The 18,095-nt window shown below is 40.6% G+C and overlaps 1 protein-coding gene across 1 annotated transcript in view; it reads right to left on the bottom strand.

The window, feature by feature from the left end:
* GNPAT (glyceronephosphate O-acyltransferase) overlaps nucleotides 1-18,095 on the bottom strand; it is a 33,299-nt gene that overhangs the window by 14,764 nt on the left and 440 nt on the right. Inside the window, exons 2-3 of the mRNA XM_003940776.4 lie at nucleotides 9,131-9,313; nucleotides 853-1,029 (exon numbers count right to left, since the gene is read on the bottom strand). Coding sequence (XP_003940825.2) covers nucleotides 853-1,029; nucleotides 9,131-9,313 — 360 coding nt within the window. The remainder of the gene's footprint in view (nucleotides 1-852; nucleotides 1,030-9,130; nucleotides 9,314-18,095) is intronic.

Below are 18,095 nucleotides of genomic sequence, written 5' to 3'. Positions count from 1 at the left end.
AAATAATAACTTCAAGTACAGAAACCTGGCAGTTATAACCTTAACCAACTGATGGAAGTGAAACATCTCTAGTAATGAAACCAACAGGCCCCATGTGCTGCACTGAGAAGAATGCGTCGCTCCTGGGGTACTCCTAGCAAAGGTATACAAGCCGAGCCTAATATTGAGATGCTGTCACTCAAATTCAAATCAAGGATACTTCAAAATAATTAGCCTGTTTTTTTCTTTAAGAAATTATCATGAAACACAAACATAAATACTAAGGAATTATTTTAGATTAAAAGAGTCTTACATGGAAGAGGGTAAAGAAAAAAGTGGAACACTTTCTAGGATTTCTAGTGCGACATATGATCTAGAATTTTCTTTAGCTAGACAGGATATGATTGGGACAACTGGTGAAATATGAGTCAGGTGTGTATTACTAGTATTGTATCAATGTTAATTTCCTTATTTTGATAATTATGCTATAAGACAATTAACCTTAATTATAGGAAAAACATACCAGAGTATTAGGAAAGGATAAAGGAAATTCTGTAAAGGAATTTAGGTGAAGCATATACAGAAATTCTCTGTATTTCCTTTGGAACTTTACTGAATGTCATTAAGTTAGTCCGTAAGTCTTACTTGACTAAGTTGGTCTGAAGCCTGCAGGTCTGCAGTTAAAAGGAAACAAAAAGCAAAAGACTTCAGAGGTGCACACCCTCTTCTGCCTAGACTGGAGGCCTGATGATTAGGCCCTAGGCTTTTTATTGACCAAGTGAGCTGTCCTTGAGTTGACTAAATTGTGAGGGGTTGAAAAAGAGACTGTTTAATTTTAAGAAGAGATCTTTTTTTAAAAAAATCAATACTCACCTTCTGAATACCTTCCTCATTTACACACACTTTCGAGAAAATTTGTTTAAATACTTTGCTTAGAGTGAAGGCAAAAAACCGAATGGCTCCAAGGCGTAGTTTGTGACTCATTTCATCTAAAATCTCACTAACTTCCTCTCGGAGGACATCCACAGATTGAAGGGATTCCTTGGAAAGCTAAAAGGAAAGGAAAAGCAGGAATAATTTCTAAAAAAAAAAAAAAAAAAAATCAGAAAGCTTTACTCAAAAACCAGTATGACTAGTTCCCAATGGATTAATCTTCTAAAACTCAGAGTTGGTGTATTGTCTTTTTAATTTAAATTGACATAATTTCTTAACACAGTCATAGTAGACAAATGATCCTATTTGAACATGTTTAAAGGCTAGAAATTAAAAGAAAAATGGCTTTCTAGGATAGCATTTGAGAGTGAAGAAAACACTTCACCTTTCCATTTGGTTTGTTAATAAGTTTACACCCAAACGCTCTAAAATAAGTTGCTGCCCATGATCTAGTGTCGTAGCACAGAGTGGCTTCTCTCAGTATACTGCTGCAGCACTCTACCACCTTGCTCAATGCGATCACAAGGTAATATACAAGATTACATTGAAATTATTGACTCAGATTATATCACATCTATCAGTCACAGGGATTAACTATCGAAGGATAATTAGTGAAATAAAGGATCTCACAATGGAACTTATTTTATTCACACAGCCCTTTAGATCTTTTGTAAAGAAAACAAAAAGTTTGCTCTGTGCTAGGACTGTTAAGGGCCTAGGGATGAACAAGTTCAGCTTCTATCCTTGAGGAAGCCTGATTTGCCCATTTTCATTGTCCCCTAAACAAGCACTTGGAAATGAAGGCTGTATGATAAGTAATCCTTATGCTTCCCAAAGGACAGTGCTTTACTTTAGGATGGAGCTCAGAAGCTCAAAGGCCGGGTGTTGGTACCCCAATTACATGTAGTGAAGAAGTATCTTATATCCTTTTTTTCCATTTAGGTGAAATTCACACATTATAAAATTAATCATTTTAAAGTGAACAATTCAGTGGTATTTTGTACATTCACAGATGATGTGCAACCACCATCTCTATCTTGCTGTATATCCTATCTTTTTGGGGGCTCAGTTCAACAGGGCTAAGAGTGAAGAACCAGGATAACTCTTTCCTTTACCTGTGTTCCTTTGTTTTATTCAGAGGTTACCTGAAACAGCAACTGTACCAAAAAAAAAAAAAAAAAAAAAAAAAGTTTGAAAATAAGGTCAGAAAAGAACTCATACTGAATATCAATGGACTGAAGACTAAACTGCTGAGGAAGTAAAGACAGTGGCCACAGAATGATGGGAAAGTTTGAACGACAAGTAGAGGGAGGATATGAATTAAAGCAAAAATGTTTTCCTGAGATGCAAAAGTCTTGGATCTGTTTTTTGTTTTTCATTAATTAGCATTCCACTTTTAAAAAATTGTGTTAAAATACACATAACCTAAAATATACCATTTTAACCATTTTTCAGTATACAGCTCAGTGGAGTTAAAGCCTCGGACTTGTTTATAGACCAAATAGAAGTCCCCTGAAGGAAAGGCTGAAGACAGAAGAAAAGTAGTCAATGCATGCCAGAGTCTCAGAAGAGGCTGGACAGGATGGCTTCCAGACCACAGGGGTGTGGCTGGTTGTGACTAGGAGAGAAGGCACCTTGTCTCTGAGACTGGACTAAAAGGGACAGATGGAAGAGGGGACCCCGAGGCTGCAGAATGTGGATCTGCATTACTCACCCACTCTCCCAGGAGCAGCCAGGCACCTGGTTAAAGGAATAGAGAAGGTGAGCTGGCAGATTCCAGGCTGCTTTTTTTCCTGGTCAGTCTGGAAGGAAAGATTGGGGCAAAGGAGAATTAAGGATGTTTGTAAAACAGCTACTCAGATAATCCTAACAACAGCTGGACAGGAGGAAAGAGCAGAGGACAGAACTGTGAAAATGGAGGAATCAAGGGACTGGTAAGAGGGATGAATTTTAGGAAACACAACCACGAAAGGAAGTCTAACTGTAAAACTATGGAAATAGTTCAAGCCAGAGATGGTAGAGAGCCAAACAAGGGTAACGAGAGGTGCTAAAGAGAAGGGCAGGGCAGGGTTATGTTCAGTTTTGTTTTGGGCAACAGAACGGGTGGTAGGACCATTCCTGAAATAGAGACCACAGCTCAGGGATGGAAGGCAGTAAAGTACAGGGGCTAGGAATTAGTTAGCTATACAGATTCTGAGATGTTTGTGGGACATACAGATTAGATATCCAGCAGAGAATTGGACAGTTGGAGATAAAAGTCTAAACCCCAATAATCTAGGCACAGCTAGAGCTATTGACTGGGTGCCACCAAGCTATAGACGGAAACTGAAATAGTAAGAATGATGGATAAAATGGACCAGGGAGACAGCAGAAGGGAGGTAAGAAGCGTGAGGGTTCAACTCTAAGAACACTTCCGGGGCAGACAGAAGAACTTATGAAAGAGACCAGTGAGGAACATCTAACTTGAGATGTTACAGAAGTCAAGGTAAGATGATCCTGAAGAAGAGATGTCTAATAATAAGGGACACAGCAAACGATAACGTGAAGATGAAGGGCACCTTGGAGATCCATGGAAGACACCACATGTAGCCCACTCTTCTCAGAAGCAGAATAAGTAGGGAAAGAGGGAAATGAGGCAGAATACTTGGCCAAGGGAGGACTTATCCCTAGACAGAAAATCCTCACGCCAGCTTGAGCCAGTGGAAAGGGCTGACGGGTTGGAAAGGATAGAATGAATAGATCAACAACACAAGTGAGCCTGTTAAAAGAAATGCTTTCTCCGTGACTGGAGCAGAGTAGAGGATGACATGACCTCTTATCTGTGCAATTATGCTTTTCACTTGCTCAGCAGATACATTTCAAGGAACCCAATATGAGACTTAATAGATAAGCAATAGTCTTATAACTCCTTTTCTCATTTTTCCGACTCTTCAGTCTGTTCTCTATATTATAAACTTGAGCCATCTCTTAAATGCAATAGCAATCACCTCTTTCCTTGGCTAAGACCCCTTCAATGGCTACTGTTGCATTCTGTGAGATAAAGGCAGACTGAGTTAGAGAGGTAGCAGCAGAGGTGGAAATACACACACAGGAAGAGACATTTAGGAGAGAAAATCAGCAGTCTTAGTGACTGACAGCATATGAAAGAAAAGCAAGAAGTTGAAGATGGCATCCAGGTTTGTGGTGGTTTGGGCAACTAGTGCATGGAGGGGCCATTCCTGGAGACAGGGAAAACTGGGTGGGGGTAGGAGGTAATATATCTAGACACATGGTTCAGGGGCAAGGGTGGGAGGGGTGAAGAGCTTGACTTAGACATCTTGAATTTGAGGTGCTTTGCAAATTCCAAGTGGATATTCTAGCAGACATATAAAACAGATACATGAAACTCAAAAGAGAGCTGGGCTGAAGGACTGTGTTGTTATTTATTATAATAGGGAGATGTTAGCATAAGGAAGGTACTTAAAATTCTGGCAATTAATAAAACTGCCAAGTGACTGGATAGAAAAAAACCAGAGGCTGGAATAAAATCCTGACGAATTCCATCATTTAAAGAGACAGGCAAAGGAAAAGCCCATAAAAACAAGTGAGGAGGCCAGGCACGGTAGGTCACGCCTGTAGTCCCAGCACTTTGGGAGGCCGAGGTGGGCAAATCACCAAAGTTCAGGGTTTGAGACCAGCCTGACCAACATGGAGAAACCCTGTCTCTACTAAAAATACAAAATTAGCCAGGCGTGGTGGCACATGTTTGTAATCCCAGCTACTTGGGAGGCTGAGGTAGAATTGCTTGAACCCAGGAGGCAGAGGCTGCCGTGAGCCAAGATCACTCCATTGAACTCCAGACTAGGCAACAAGAATGAAACTCCGTCTCAAAAAAAAAAAAAAAAAAAAAAAGCAAGTGAGGAATGATTAAAAACATATGGGGCTTAGAATAAACGTACAGTGTCGTGGAAAAGAAAGGAGAAAGAGCAAGAGCCAAAGGCAATCATAGCTTTGAAACAGGTAGAATGTTCCCATAAGAAAGTCATTCACAACCTCAGAAAGAGCCATTACAGTGGATGAGAAACCAGATTTCAGCAAGCTGAATAGTAAATGAAGGGTGAGGAAGTGTGATGGTAAGCATGGACAACATGGCCAATTTTGAGCCAGGTACCATGGGTCACACCTGTAATCACAGCACTTGAGGCCAGAAGTTCAAGCCCAGCCCGGGCAACATAGCGAGATCCTGTCTCTACAAAAAATTTTGAAAAACAAAAAAGCTGGGCATGGTGGCACACATCTATGGTCCAAGCTGCTCAGGAGGCTGGGGAAGGAAGACTGCTTGAGCCCAGGAGTTCAAGGTTACAGTAAGCTACGATCACACCACTGTACTCCAGCCTGGGTGACAGAGAGATCCTGTTTCTAAAGAATAAAATAAAACAAAAAACCCCCCATCAATTTCTTAAAAGAGGAGGAGAGAGGTAAAGGTGGGGGAAGAAAGAGATGGGCAATACTAGAGAAGGCAGGAGTGAAAGGATGTAGGTCTATTTAAGCTGGGAGAGAAGTAAACATGGTAAATGTTGATGGGAAAACAGCTAATACAGAAGTAACTGAAGAAATACAAAGGGATAGTCAGGAGAGGCAAAGGTCCTGAGGATGAGGGAAAGGGTGGAATTCAGAATAAATTAAGCTCAAACAGGAGGTTTAACAGCAGAAAATAATGACTACTGGATGCAGGTAAACTGGCAGATTTGATCACAGGAAGTTGAGAGAGTACTCATGATGGTTTAAATTTTCTTTCTTTTTTTTTTTTTTTTTTTGAGATGGAGTTTCGCTCTTGTTACCCAGGCTGGAGTGCAATGGCGTGATCTCGGCTCACCGCAACCTCCGCCTCCTGGGTTCAAGCAATTCTCCTGCCTCAGCCTTCTGACTAGCTGGGATTACAGGCAAGCGCCACCATGCCCAGCTAATTTTTTGTATTTTTAGTAGAGACGGGGTTTCACCTTGTTGACCAGGTTGGTCTCGATCTCTCGACCTTGTGATCCACCCGCCTCGGCCTCCCAAAGTGCTGGGATTACAGGCTTGAGCCACCGCGCCCGGCCGGTTTAAATTTTCTTTGTGGCTGGGCAAGGTGGCTCACGCCTGTAATCCCAGTGCTTTGGGAGGCAGAGGCAGGCAGATTACCTGAGGTCAGGAGTTTGAGACCAGGCTGGCCAACATGGTGAGACCCCATTTCTACTGAAAATACAAAAATAAGCCAGGTGCAGTGAGTGGCAAGTGCCTGTAATCCCAGCTACCTGGGAGGCTGAGGCAGGAGAATCACTTGAATCTGGGAGGTGGAGGTTGCTGTGGACCAAGATCATGCCACTGCACTCCAGCCTGGGTGACAGAGGGGGATTCTGTCTCAAAAATATATATATATATTTTCTTCCCAGGAAGAAAAACCATCTGCTGCAAGTAAGAGGAGGAGGCAGGGTTGGAAGTTCAAGGAGAGTGGGGCTGCTAAAACTGTCATTTTGGAGAATGAAAAACAGTTCACTAGGGAAACAGAATTACTGGGGAATGTGGAAGGCCCAGCTGTGCTGCCTAATCATGAATTTGTATGATTTCGATAGATCTAGTTTATGTGATTTTTCTCAGCAGCACAGCCAAGTCAGAGAAACACTGGGCTCAATAAGATCTTTTAAATCAGTAACACTTAACCTGGGTGTGCATTAGAACAACTTGAAGAGCTTTAAAAAAAAAAAAAAAGCAGAAGAAAGAGAGAGAGATGCCTGGGTCCTATCCCAGACCAGTTAAATCAGAATCTCTGTAGATGGGACCATGGCCTCATTTTAAAAAATTCACAAATTCAACAAATATTGATTGAATGTCTTCTACGTTCTAGGCGCTGGGAATACAGCAGTGAAAAAAAGAGACAAGAATTCTTGCCTTCATGGAGTTTAGCTTCTAGTAGATAGTAACTTTTTGCCAAAGTTCTCCAAGAGATTCTTTAAGGAAGAACTGCTGTTGTCAGCATCTAATTGATGAGGAAACTTGACTTCACTTATGAAATAGGCCCAACCTGATAAAACTGATAGCTTCTCAAGGACACATAAGGTGAATAAAAACAAAGGATTTGCCCGACAGGTTATATATCCAAATTGAGAAAACAGAGAGCAGAGATAAAAAATTTTCCCAAGGCCACAAACCGGATTAAACTCCAGTTAAAAGTGAAAAAAGCAAAGCTCTACAGTCAGTCTTAGAGCATGAGAGAGAAATTTAAAGCCTGACAACTGTCTTTCCTCTTCACTAATTAGAAACCAGAGCAGATTCCAAGAGGTCAGAGAGGAAGCTGCAGAACAGATATGGTATAACCTGAAATCTGGGGCAGTATCACTGAAGACAAAACTGAAGATATCTCCATTAAAAACCAGAGGTAACAGGCAAGGTCAGGGAGAGGCCTTAAACATGAGCGGAGTCGGTTCTGTATTCAGGGAAGACGAGAGTGAGCCACAGTTTCCATGAGTAAAGAGGCAGCGCTAAATATGAACATTCTTTGGTAGCCAACATCGAGCAAGAATACTGAATTCTGAATTTTGTAAGGAACTATCCTTACAAAAACACACTAGTTGGATGCATACTTGTTTTCCTTTAAGACATTTATAGAGGACCAAAAATTAATAAAAAAAAAAAATTAAAAAGGAGAGAGTATATTCCTTAGAGGAGTTTCTTAGGAAGGATGAATATTTTTCCTTCTGACTAGGAAGAAAATGGTATGGAGCACAGGAGACTGCTGTTAGCAAAAATGAGGCCAGTCAATCCACGCCACACTCCCAAAGCTACGAATGAGAGGATGTGGGCAGGACCAAGCCCCAGGCCAGCAATAGCTACAATGCATCCATTTATCCATCTGTGGGGCTATGACCACATGAGCACCTGGGTGATATGACATGGAGGGCTAGCAATCAGGAAGATCTAATCCTACCCACCAAATACCTTCATTTTGATGTCTTCAAATCACACAGCTATAACAGAACTGAAGTTTCCCTTCCAAACTGGTTCCCTCTTAGGTTCCCTATTTCAGTGAATTGCTTTATCATCCTTCCTTCTTTCTTCTCCTTCCATTCCTACACCCAACTGGTCATAAAGTAGACCCCACCTCTCAAATCCCTTGAATCTGTCCATTTCTCTGTTTCTGCAACCACTCCCCAGTCTAGGCCAACTATGACTTACAAAGGGATTATTGTGAGAGCATCACAAGCAGACTTTCTGTCTAGTTTTAGCAGAATCGTGTTTCTAAAACATCACCTGATCGTGTCATACTCTATCTTGAAAGCTTTCAACATCTTTGTACTGTACTACTAGGATAAAATCCAATCCAGCGTGATTTACAAAGTCCTTCACGACATGACCCTTCTTATCTTTCCAGGCTCATTTCTTATTATCACCCCTTCTTTACTCTTTGGTCTGGTCGTATCAAACTAGTTTCAGTACAGTGAAAGTACTGCAAAAGTTCTACAGGTTATTCTAAGGAGAAGCCAGTGTTGAGACACCACTGTTGCTGGCATCTAACTGATGAGAAAATTTGAATGCACTTGATGGAACAGGCTCAACCTATCGCCTATCAGATAAAACTGATAGCTTCTCCAAAAGAAAACTACAAGACTTTTCTTGGCTTTGGTCCTTAAAATAAGCCAGTGTCTCCCAGACTTTGCTATACTTTGGAATCACCTGGACTTCTTTAAAAACACTGATATTCCCTTCCTTGACATTTTTATTTAATTGGCACGGGGGGTGATACGGGGATTTTGAAAAGCTCCCTGGGTAATGCTAATGTGGAGGTTTGAAAACCACGGGAGTAAATTATTTGTTTGGCTTGAAGATTCTTTCCCCACTTCACCTGCAAAATCTCCAATTATCTTTTAGGTCTCATGACAAAAAACCACTTCCTTGACTCCCTACACCAAATTAGTTGCCCCTATAATTAATTAGCAGCCCTGTACACTGGGCTCCCACCATCATGTCTCCTATCGTATTTCACTGCATGCCTAGGTGACATGCTCTGCTCAACTACTCACTGTTAAATCTCCAGTTTAATGTCTAGCAAAAGGCTAACACCATGGCTATGATAAGTATTTGATAAATGTGATGAATACAGCTCAGCCTAAAAGCATATACTAAACACAGCAAAATAAATTATAGAATCAAGAGCTTGCTGACATGAACAAATCTGGCCATGGTTGAAGAGTGAATCGCTTACCTGTTTAATGACATAATGAATCTCTTCAGAATTGAGAACACTACATTTAATATCAATTGGTTTACATGGAGTAATTCCCTTATAGACAAGAGGTGTGTAGCATTTCATTGCAAATTTCAAGTCACTGACATGCCTCCTCTCTTCTAAAATATCTTCAAATTCATCCCACTTTTTGAGCTCCTTCTGTGGATAAGGAAAGAAAGTAATGAGCACATACTGAAAAATAATCAGGACAGATTAAAGACCACATTGCTAAAGTTTCATCTTTGACAAAATTTTACCCTATAATATGAACAGAGGCAGAGTGTTCTAATATTAGACTTTCATATAGTAAGAAAAAGAGATGTAAAGAAAATTAGGATTAATAAACTGAAACTGAGTTATAATATTTTATTTTATCTCTGATTGTTATAATTGCCAGTATCTCTTTGGGAAATTTAAGGAAGACAGCAAAGATGAGACAAGCCCTCGAGTAATCTGATCAACTTTACATGATTTCATCTGCCACATTGACAAACTTGTTTCATTTGCCTCTACTTAGCTTTAAAAATCACATTATAGCTGTGTACCTCACACTGGCCAAAAAAAAAAAAAAAAAGAGAGAGAGAGAGAGAGAAAGAAAAATCACATTAAAACATACATTTGAAACCCAAATTATGTAAAATAAAACCATATAGGTGCAAACAAAAGGAAAAATCACTCAAGAAACAGGCGCTCCCATAAAAGGTGCTAGTGAGTAGTATATGGCTGTGACAGCTTTCTTTTCTTCTTTTTTTTTTTTTCTTTTGGAGATTAAGAGTTTGTTCTCTTGCTCAGGCTGGAGTACACTGACACTATTATAGCTTACTACAGCCTTAAACTCCTAAAGCAATCCTCCTTCCTGTCTCAGCCTCCTGAGGAGCTAGGATTACAAGTGCATACTACCAAGTCCCGCTAATTCTTAATTTTTCTGCAGAGATAGAGTCACGCTTGCAATTCCAGCACTTTGAGAGGCTGATGCAGGAGGACTGCTTGAAACCAGGCATTCAAGACCAGCCTGGGCAACATAGCCAAGATCCATCTCTACAAAATAAAATAATAGTAACAATAATAATAAAGAAGTACAGGCTTGCTCTGTTGTCCAGGTTGGTCTCAAACTCCTGGCTCAAGTAATCCTCCTCCCTTGGCCTCCCAAAGTGCTGGGATTACAGGTATGAGCTACTGTGCCTGGTCTGAGACAGTTTTTTATTTCTTATTCAGCTCCCGCCATTCAGCTTCTATCCAACCAGCCCCTGAAACTGCTCTTTACAAAGCTACCAATGACTTCCGAATTGTTAATTTCCTAGAGTACTTTTCTCATTACAAAAGCCGTAATAATCATAATAATTGTAGCTAACACGTATAACTGCTTAGAGTCAGGACACCTGTAATATGTGCTGACTCTAAAGTGTTAGGCACCATTCTGAATGCTTTAGAGGCTTCGGCATCACTCTTCTATGAAAACTCTCCCAGAGTTCCCCAGGTGGAATCATTCATAGTTTCCCTGTCATTTCTTTGCCTACTATCTACATCTATTATGGTATGTATCCCACAACACGGTAATTGTTCACGTCTGTCTCCCTACTAAAATGCACTTATTATGAAGATAGTAAAGCTCATTTCCTCTGTGTTTCCAACATCTGGTTGTATTTAGAATATAGCAAAATTGGTCAATAACTGAACTCAGTAACTAAATGTTGAGGTAATAGAAGAAAATACAGAATGTTAACTGAGACCACAATTTGACATAAGAATATAAATGGAAGCAAATAGCATTTATGAGGAGTTTACAAAAGGGTAGCAGGTAAAATATGCAAACACGACCATTTTTAGGCCGATATAGAGAGAAGACTATATGAAGGAAAGGTCTTTCCACTGTTGGGAGTTCTCATGTAAAGTTGCAATCCTTGTAATATATGAAATACTCTTGCTTATAAGGCTGGAAAACCTCAAATCCCACATTTCTCATTAATAAACATATAGTTATATCAGTCTGAGCTCTATAGACTCCAGCCAACTACCATTATATAATTTTAGGTCTTAAAAACAAGAACTTCCCATTTAGTGGTCCTGAGAATGGAAGGAGAAAAGGATCAGAATCAGCTGAGGATGTATGTATGTATACAGTCATGCACTGCTTAACAACAGAGATACGCTCTGAGAAATGCACTGGTAGGCAATGCCATAGTTGTGCAAACATCATAGAGTTTATGAACACAAACTCAGATGGTATTGCCTACTACACACCTAGCTATATGGTATAGTGGTTAGCCTATTGCTCCTAGGCTACAAACCTGCATAGCATGTTACTGTACCAAATGCTGTAAGCAATTATAACACAATGTAAGTATTTACACATATAAACACAGAAAAAGATGCAGTAAAAAAATACAGTATTATAATTTTATGAGACCACCATCATACATTGACTAAAACATTATGCATCATATGACTGTGTGTGTGTGTATGTGTGTGTATAAATATATATATAGTTGACCCTTGAACAACACACGTTTGAACTGCACAGGTCCACTTATACGAGGATTTTTAAATTTAATTTTTTTTTTTTAAAATAGAGATGAGGGTCTCAGTGTATTGCCCAAGCTGGTCTCTAACTCCTGAGCTCAAATTATTTTCCCACCTCAGCCTTCCAAAGCACTAGATTACAGGTGTGAACCACCATGCCTGGCCTATATGAGGATTTTCTGCTTCTGCCACTCCGGAGAGAGCAAATCCAACCCCTCCTATTCCTTCTCCTCCTTCTCAGCCTATTCAATGTGAAATGACAAGGATGAAGTGGATTAATGATGAGCCACTCCTACTTGATGAATAGCAAATATATTTTTTCTTCCTTACGATTTTCCTAGTAACATTTTCTTTTCCCTAACATACTTTATTAAGAATACAGTACATAGTATACATAACATATAAAATAAGCATTAATGGATTGCTTAAGTTGTCAGCTAGGTCAACAGTAGGTTACTAATTAAATTTTTGGAGAGTCAAAAGTTATTTGTAGATTTTTGACTGTGCAAAGGGTTGGTGCCCCAACTCCCATGCTGTTCAAAGGTCAACTGTACATACATAAACACAGATATGTATGGGAGCGAGGGAGTCTTCAGGATAAGTAGCAGGCATGTATACTTTGAAAAAGCTTGCCAAATATGATCATCTACAATCCTTCCATGGTTGTTACTTGCAAGGTGGACTTACATCATGTCCACCTGTCTTAGCATATGACCCCAGGCTCTTCACGACCCCCACCCCTGCTTCACGACCATTCCTCTTTATCCCGCAGTCCAGCTATGCCAAGACCTGCAGTTCCCTAAATGAACTATGTGTTCCCAGATCTCTGTTTAAATTGCTCCCTCATTAGAATAGCATTCATTCTCAAATAGCTGAATGCCTATGTGCTTGACACCATGATACATGCTGAGGATATAGTGGTGATCAAGAGAGAGATCATTTCTTTTATGAATAACAAGGTGGATGATGGTACCAGTTATTGAGAAGGACATTTACAAATGCTCCTTCCACACTGTGTCACTTGGGAAATATTTAGCCAACAACCAGAGCTTGTGTTCACCTCTTCTGTGTCCCAAATTCTGGTTCTCCCATTTACTTAGATTGAATTGGTCATTCTTTCCTTTCAGTCTTTACTGAACTCTCAATAATTGGATTTTCAAGGTGGTCTCTGAAACACTTCATTGAACTTGTATTTGGTGGCTCCCTTATAAGATCATGAACTTCTTATCTGGGTAGATAAGGTGTCTTATACATTTCTATACTTCCAGTTTCTAGTAGGAACTCAAGTCATTATTTGCAGAATGAAAAAATAAATTACAGAATGAAGTCACTTTTTGAACCCTGTTGATGATGGCTCCACAGAGTTCACAGGGGTAAGGCTCAAATCTCCCCATTCTGGCCCTTACCCAATGTCGAATCCAGTGGTTTTAACTCAGGTTGCACATTAAAGTAACCCAGGGGCACTTCAAAATAAATATTGATATCCAGGTTCTACCTCTAGAGATTTTTGATTAATTCGGCCTCTGAGTGATACTTAGCTGTCAGAATTCTTTTTTAAAATACTCCAGGCCGGGCGCGGTGGCTCAAGCCTGTAATCCCAGCACTTTGGGAGGCCGAGGCGGGTGGATCACGAGGTCAAGAGATCGAGACCATCCTGGTCAACACGGTGAAACCCCGTCTCTACTAAAAATACAAAAAAATTAGCTGGGCACCGTGGCGCGTGCCTATAATCCCAGCTACTCAGGAGGCTGAGGCAGGAGAATTGCCTGAACTCAGGAGGCGGAGGTTGCGGTGAGCCGAGATCGCGCCATTGCACTCCAGCCTGGGTAACAAGAGCGAAACTCCGTCTCAAAAAAAAAAAAATAATAATAAAATAAAATACTCCAAGTGATTCCTAGGTGCAGCTAGGGTTGAGTGTTACTACTCATTAATTGGCCTTCCCTATACCATGGTTGAGAAGTTTTTAGTATCATTAAGTAAGTAAATTTACATGGCTACTCACTCAGGAACATAACACAAAGAAGAACCCAAGTAAGGCTCAGGGGAACTATTTCTCCCCCATCTTACTTAGTAGAGCAGGCTTCTCCCTAATGATAGTGAAATAGGCCTTTCTTGTACCTCTCTTTCAACTGCTCTGGAGGATCCATTCATTCAACAGACAGTCACTGAGAGCCCACAGTGTACCAGGCACTGTTTTATAGGCTGTGAATACAGTATCGACAAGGCAGGCAGGGTCTGTATTGAGAGCTTGTGTGTCCTTATGAAACACAGACAACAAATAAACAAGGTAAATGCATTTAGCGATACCACAAGTAGTATGTTGGGCAGTGTTTAACCATTTAACACTTGATGTGGGAGAGCTGTGAGTTATAGCATTTGTCAATTTTTGTGGGATAGACATTCCCACCAGGGTAGATTTAAAGTGAGCCATCTGACCCCAAAAAAACACAAAGCTGGGGAGAAATGGGTAGTAGCACGCAGTTATACATGATCTTCACCTTCCAGCAGGATAAACAAATAATCTCAAGAATGCAGATGATAGTACAATAATGAGGAAATGCTAAGTTTTCAGTATTTATTACTTTGTTTTTAAACATGACTTAATTATAAATTTATATAATTTAATCTTTAATTTTTAATAACAGCTGTGTTTCAAGAATGGGCTCACAAACTTCATGAAAATTCAACAATCAGCTCTTGTAAGCCAATAGAAGACTGCTGTAGCACACCACTGGAAAGAGAATATAAGGAAAATAAAGCTGGGGGCAGGGCATGGTGGCTTACACCTGTAATCCCAGTGATTTGGGAGGCTAAGGCAAGAGGATCAATCACTTGAGACCAGAAGTTTGAGACCAGGTTGGCAACACAGTGAGGCCCTGACTCTACACACACACACACAAACACACACACACACATCAGTCAGGTGTGGTGATACGCACCTATAGTCCTAGCTACTAGGAGGCTGAGGAGGAAGGATCACTTGAGCTCAGGAGTTCGAGGTCACAGTGAGCTATAATTGTGCCACTGCATTCCACCCTGGGTGACAGAGTGAGATCCTGGCTCTAAAACTAATTAATTAAAAAGCCAAAACTAAAAAGAAAAAAAAGAAAGAATATTGGGCAACTAATGAGGAAAATGAGGAAGAATGATTTCAGAGCTGCTTCAGATTCAACGGTTGTGGAAGGTCTCTCTGAGGAAGTGATACTTAAGTTGGGGACCTCAAAAATACAAAGAACCAGCGATGAAAACTTCTGGGAAAATGTAGCATGCCACACAGAAGGGACTATAAGCATTCTGAGGAAAGAGCATGCTTGCTGTCTGAGAAACAGAAGGCCAGAGTGGCTAAAGCCCAGTGAACAAGATTAGTAAGTCAGAGCAACAGCAGTTAAGAGATCATGTACAGTCCTGTCAGACACTGTAAGGCATCTGGATCTTTCACTGGGACTTTAACAGGAAGCCATCAATCCATCCTCAGTCTTCTTTTCATTCTAGGGTCTCACTGAAAGCTTTCAGGTTCAGCGATGGCTTTAGATACAACCTACTCGCTGATGACTGCCCAAACCTATATATTTAGGCCAGACCCCCTCTCTTGCTCTGGCACCATATTTCTAACTCTACTTGGATCTCTCCCAAACACCATGGGATGTATCTGGCCCAGAACATGATAATCCATAAGTTAAAAATCATTACATTTATCTCTTACATCACAAACTGAGTATACTCCAAATTGAATTCTATTCTATTACCCTGACTAAACCTGCTCCTCCATATTTCCCATCAGTGAAAGGCATCATCATCCGCCCAGTTGCCAAATCATAGAAACCCAATAGCTTCACATAGGCTCTTTTCCTTAGCCACCACATACAAATGGTTCCAAAGGCAGATGATTTACTGTCCTAAATATCACACAAATTCATCAATTTCCCTTCTTCCCCGGCTCACTATTACTGCCTTACTTCAGGCTTCATTACTTCTCTGAATGACTGCAATAGTATTCTAACTGATCTCCACTTCTATGCATCAGATTCATTCCCCAACCCGATTCTCTTCCTACAGTCTCTACTTAAGCAAAACAGGTTGCCTACACAGATAATCACATCAGAAACCTAATAGTCGTCTCAGACTTTCAAAAATACAAATGTACTTTGGGAGGCCAAGGCAGGTGGATCACTTGAGACCAGGAGTGCGAGACTAGCCTGGCCAATACGGTGAAACCCTGTCACTACTAAAAATACGAACATTAGCTGGGTGTGGTGGGGGCGTGTACCTAAAATCCCAGCTACTTGGGAAGCTGAGGCAGAAGAATTGCTTGAACCCAGGAGACAGAGGTTGCAGTGAACCAAGATCGAGCCACTGCTCCCCAGCCTGGCAACACAGCAAGACTGTCTTGAAAGAAAGAAGAGAAAGAAAAGAAAAGAAAAGAAAGATCAGCTCAGATGTCACCTTTTCTTAGAAACCTTCTCCAAGGAGAAAGAAAGGAAAGAAAGGAAAGAAAGGAAGAAAGAGAAAGAAAGAGAAAGAAAGATGTTACCTTTTCTTAGAAACCTCCAAGTTCCCAAACTGGCCAGGTGACTCTTCTTGTCACTCTTAAAATACCCTGTGCATGCTTCAATCATTGCCCTTACCCTACTTAACTGTAATTATTTGTTTACTTTTATGACTTTTTGTGCCGTTAAAGGCAAAGCCTGGATCTGTAACTTCTGTATCTTAGAACCTGAGAGTAATGAGTAAGATACTGTATATACTCCTAATGTTTGTTGTAATCAGCTGTATCTTAAATATTTCTAAAGTGCTACTTTGCAGAGTATTACACAATAACAGTGTATGTGGGGAAATAAAAACAGCCTGAAGTACTAAGAAAGAGTAAGGTTACCATGGAAGTAAAGGCTATCCATATCCAACTGCCATAGTTTTTCACATGAAAAAGTAGACTCAAGTCTTATTAAAGAATCATTGGCGAATCGGGAAGTAAAACAAAACAAAAAACCCCAACTCCTTCCTTTAATGCACAAAAGGAAAATTCCAGCCAATTCACAAACCAATTGAAAGCTGAAAAAGCTACACGTTAAAAGGTGGATCTCCACAGCAACCCTCTTCCCTTCAACCCTGCTCTGGAGTAGCAGAGTCAGAAAACAAAGTTAAAGTACGTCCACCACAGAACTGTGGGGCGAGAAGATCAATGAAGAGAGCGATTTGAACGATAAGCTTTAGAGAACTAGGCAGTTAGCAATCAGATACTGAAAGTTCTTGATACAGAAGGAACAGAAGTTTCTCCATGTTCCAAAGAATATTGATGTCCCAATTTGAAAGTAGCCATATTCTCTTTAGAAACTGGGGTGTTTATCTTGCTCTTTTGTGTCATCCCTGTTTTGACCTTCTGCACAAATGGACACTATATTTAAGCCAAAAGGGGACACTAAGCACGACATGCTAATATGATTTTTTTTTTTTTTTTTTTTTTTTGAGACGGAATCTCGCTCTTTTGCCCAGGCTGGAGTGCAGTGGCGTGATCTCGGCTCACTGCAACCTCTGCCTCTCGGGTTCAAGCAATTCTCCTGCCTCGGCCTCCCGAGTAGCTAGGATTACAGGTGCCAGACACCACGACCGGCTAATTTATATATATATTTTTTAGTAAAGACGGGATTTCACCATGTTGGCCAGGATGGTCTCGAACTCCTGACCTCAGGTGATCCACCCGCCTCAGCCTCCAAAAGTGCTGGAATTACAGGCGTGAGCCATCAAGCCTGACCCCTAATATGCTTTAAACTGTATTCTTTTATTTCCTCCTAAAGTAGCTAAAAACTAATTTCATGTTTAAAAACAACAAGAAACAAACAAAAACCAAATCAGTTACCCCAGGAATGTGCAATCGTGAAAGCTATAAAGCTTCCATCACATAATTTCTTCATGAAAACAGTGGGTGACCAACATCTGTCAGCAAAAAAGACTCGTTAAAACAGGGGGTTGGGATGAAAAAGGCAAGCAGGAGAGAAGCTGGGTGGCGCTTGCCGTCCTCCAAAATGATTTGTGGAAAAGGTACAATAATGCCTGGAAGATAAAACAGGCAATAAAAATGCCTAGAAGTTCTAAATCTTGCTACATTAAAGTGTTTAAAACTCTATCCCTACATACAAGACAAGTGCTTTACTCCCAGGAATGTAACATCAGCCAAGGGCGGAGTGCAGAGCCACAGACTATCTCAGGGCGGGTCAGACCCGCAGGTTTCTCAGGTTTGCCCAAAAGGTAGCTCGACACGCTCTCGCTAGAGATGGGGAGACTCCAATTCTCATCCATCATTCCTGTGTCCAGGAGCTTTCTGAAGGCCCAGGGCCTGACAGAAAGATAAGGAACAAGTGGAAAGGAACCAAAGGAACCGTAATCGGTAGAAACTTCTAAAAGCATGCACACACAGAGACACACA

Source organism: Saimiri boliviensis, chromosome 14, assembly GCF_048565385.1.
Source record: "Saimiri boliviensis isolate mSaiBol1 chromosome 14, mSaiBol1.pri, whole genome shotgun sequence".
Classification (NCBI taxonomy): Eukaryota; Metazoa; Chordata; class Mammalia; order Primates; family Cebidae; genus Saimiri; species Saimiri boliviensis.
The sequence above is the reverse complement of the archived record's forward strand: the minus strand, read 5'-3'. Positions and strand labels throughout refer to the sequence as shown.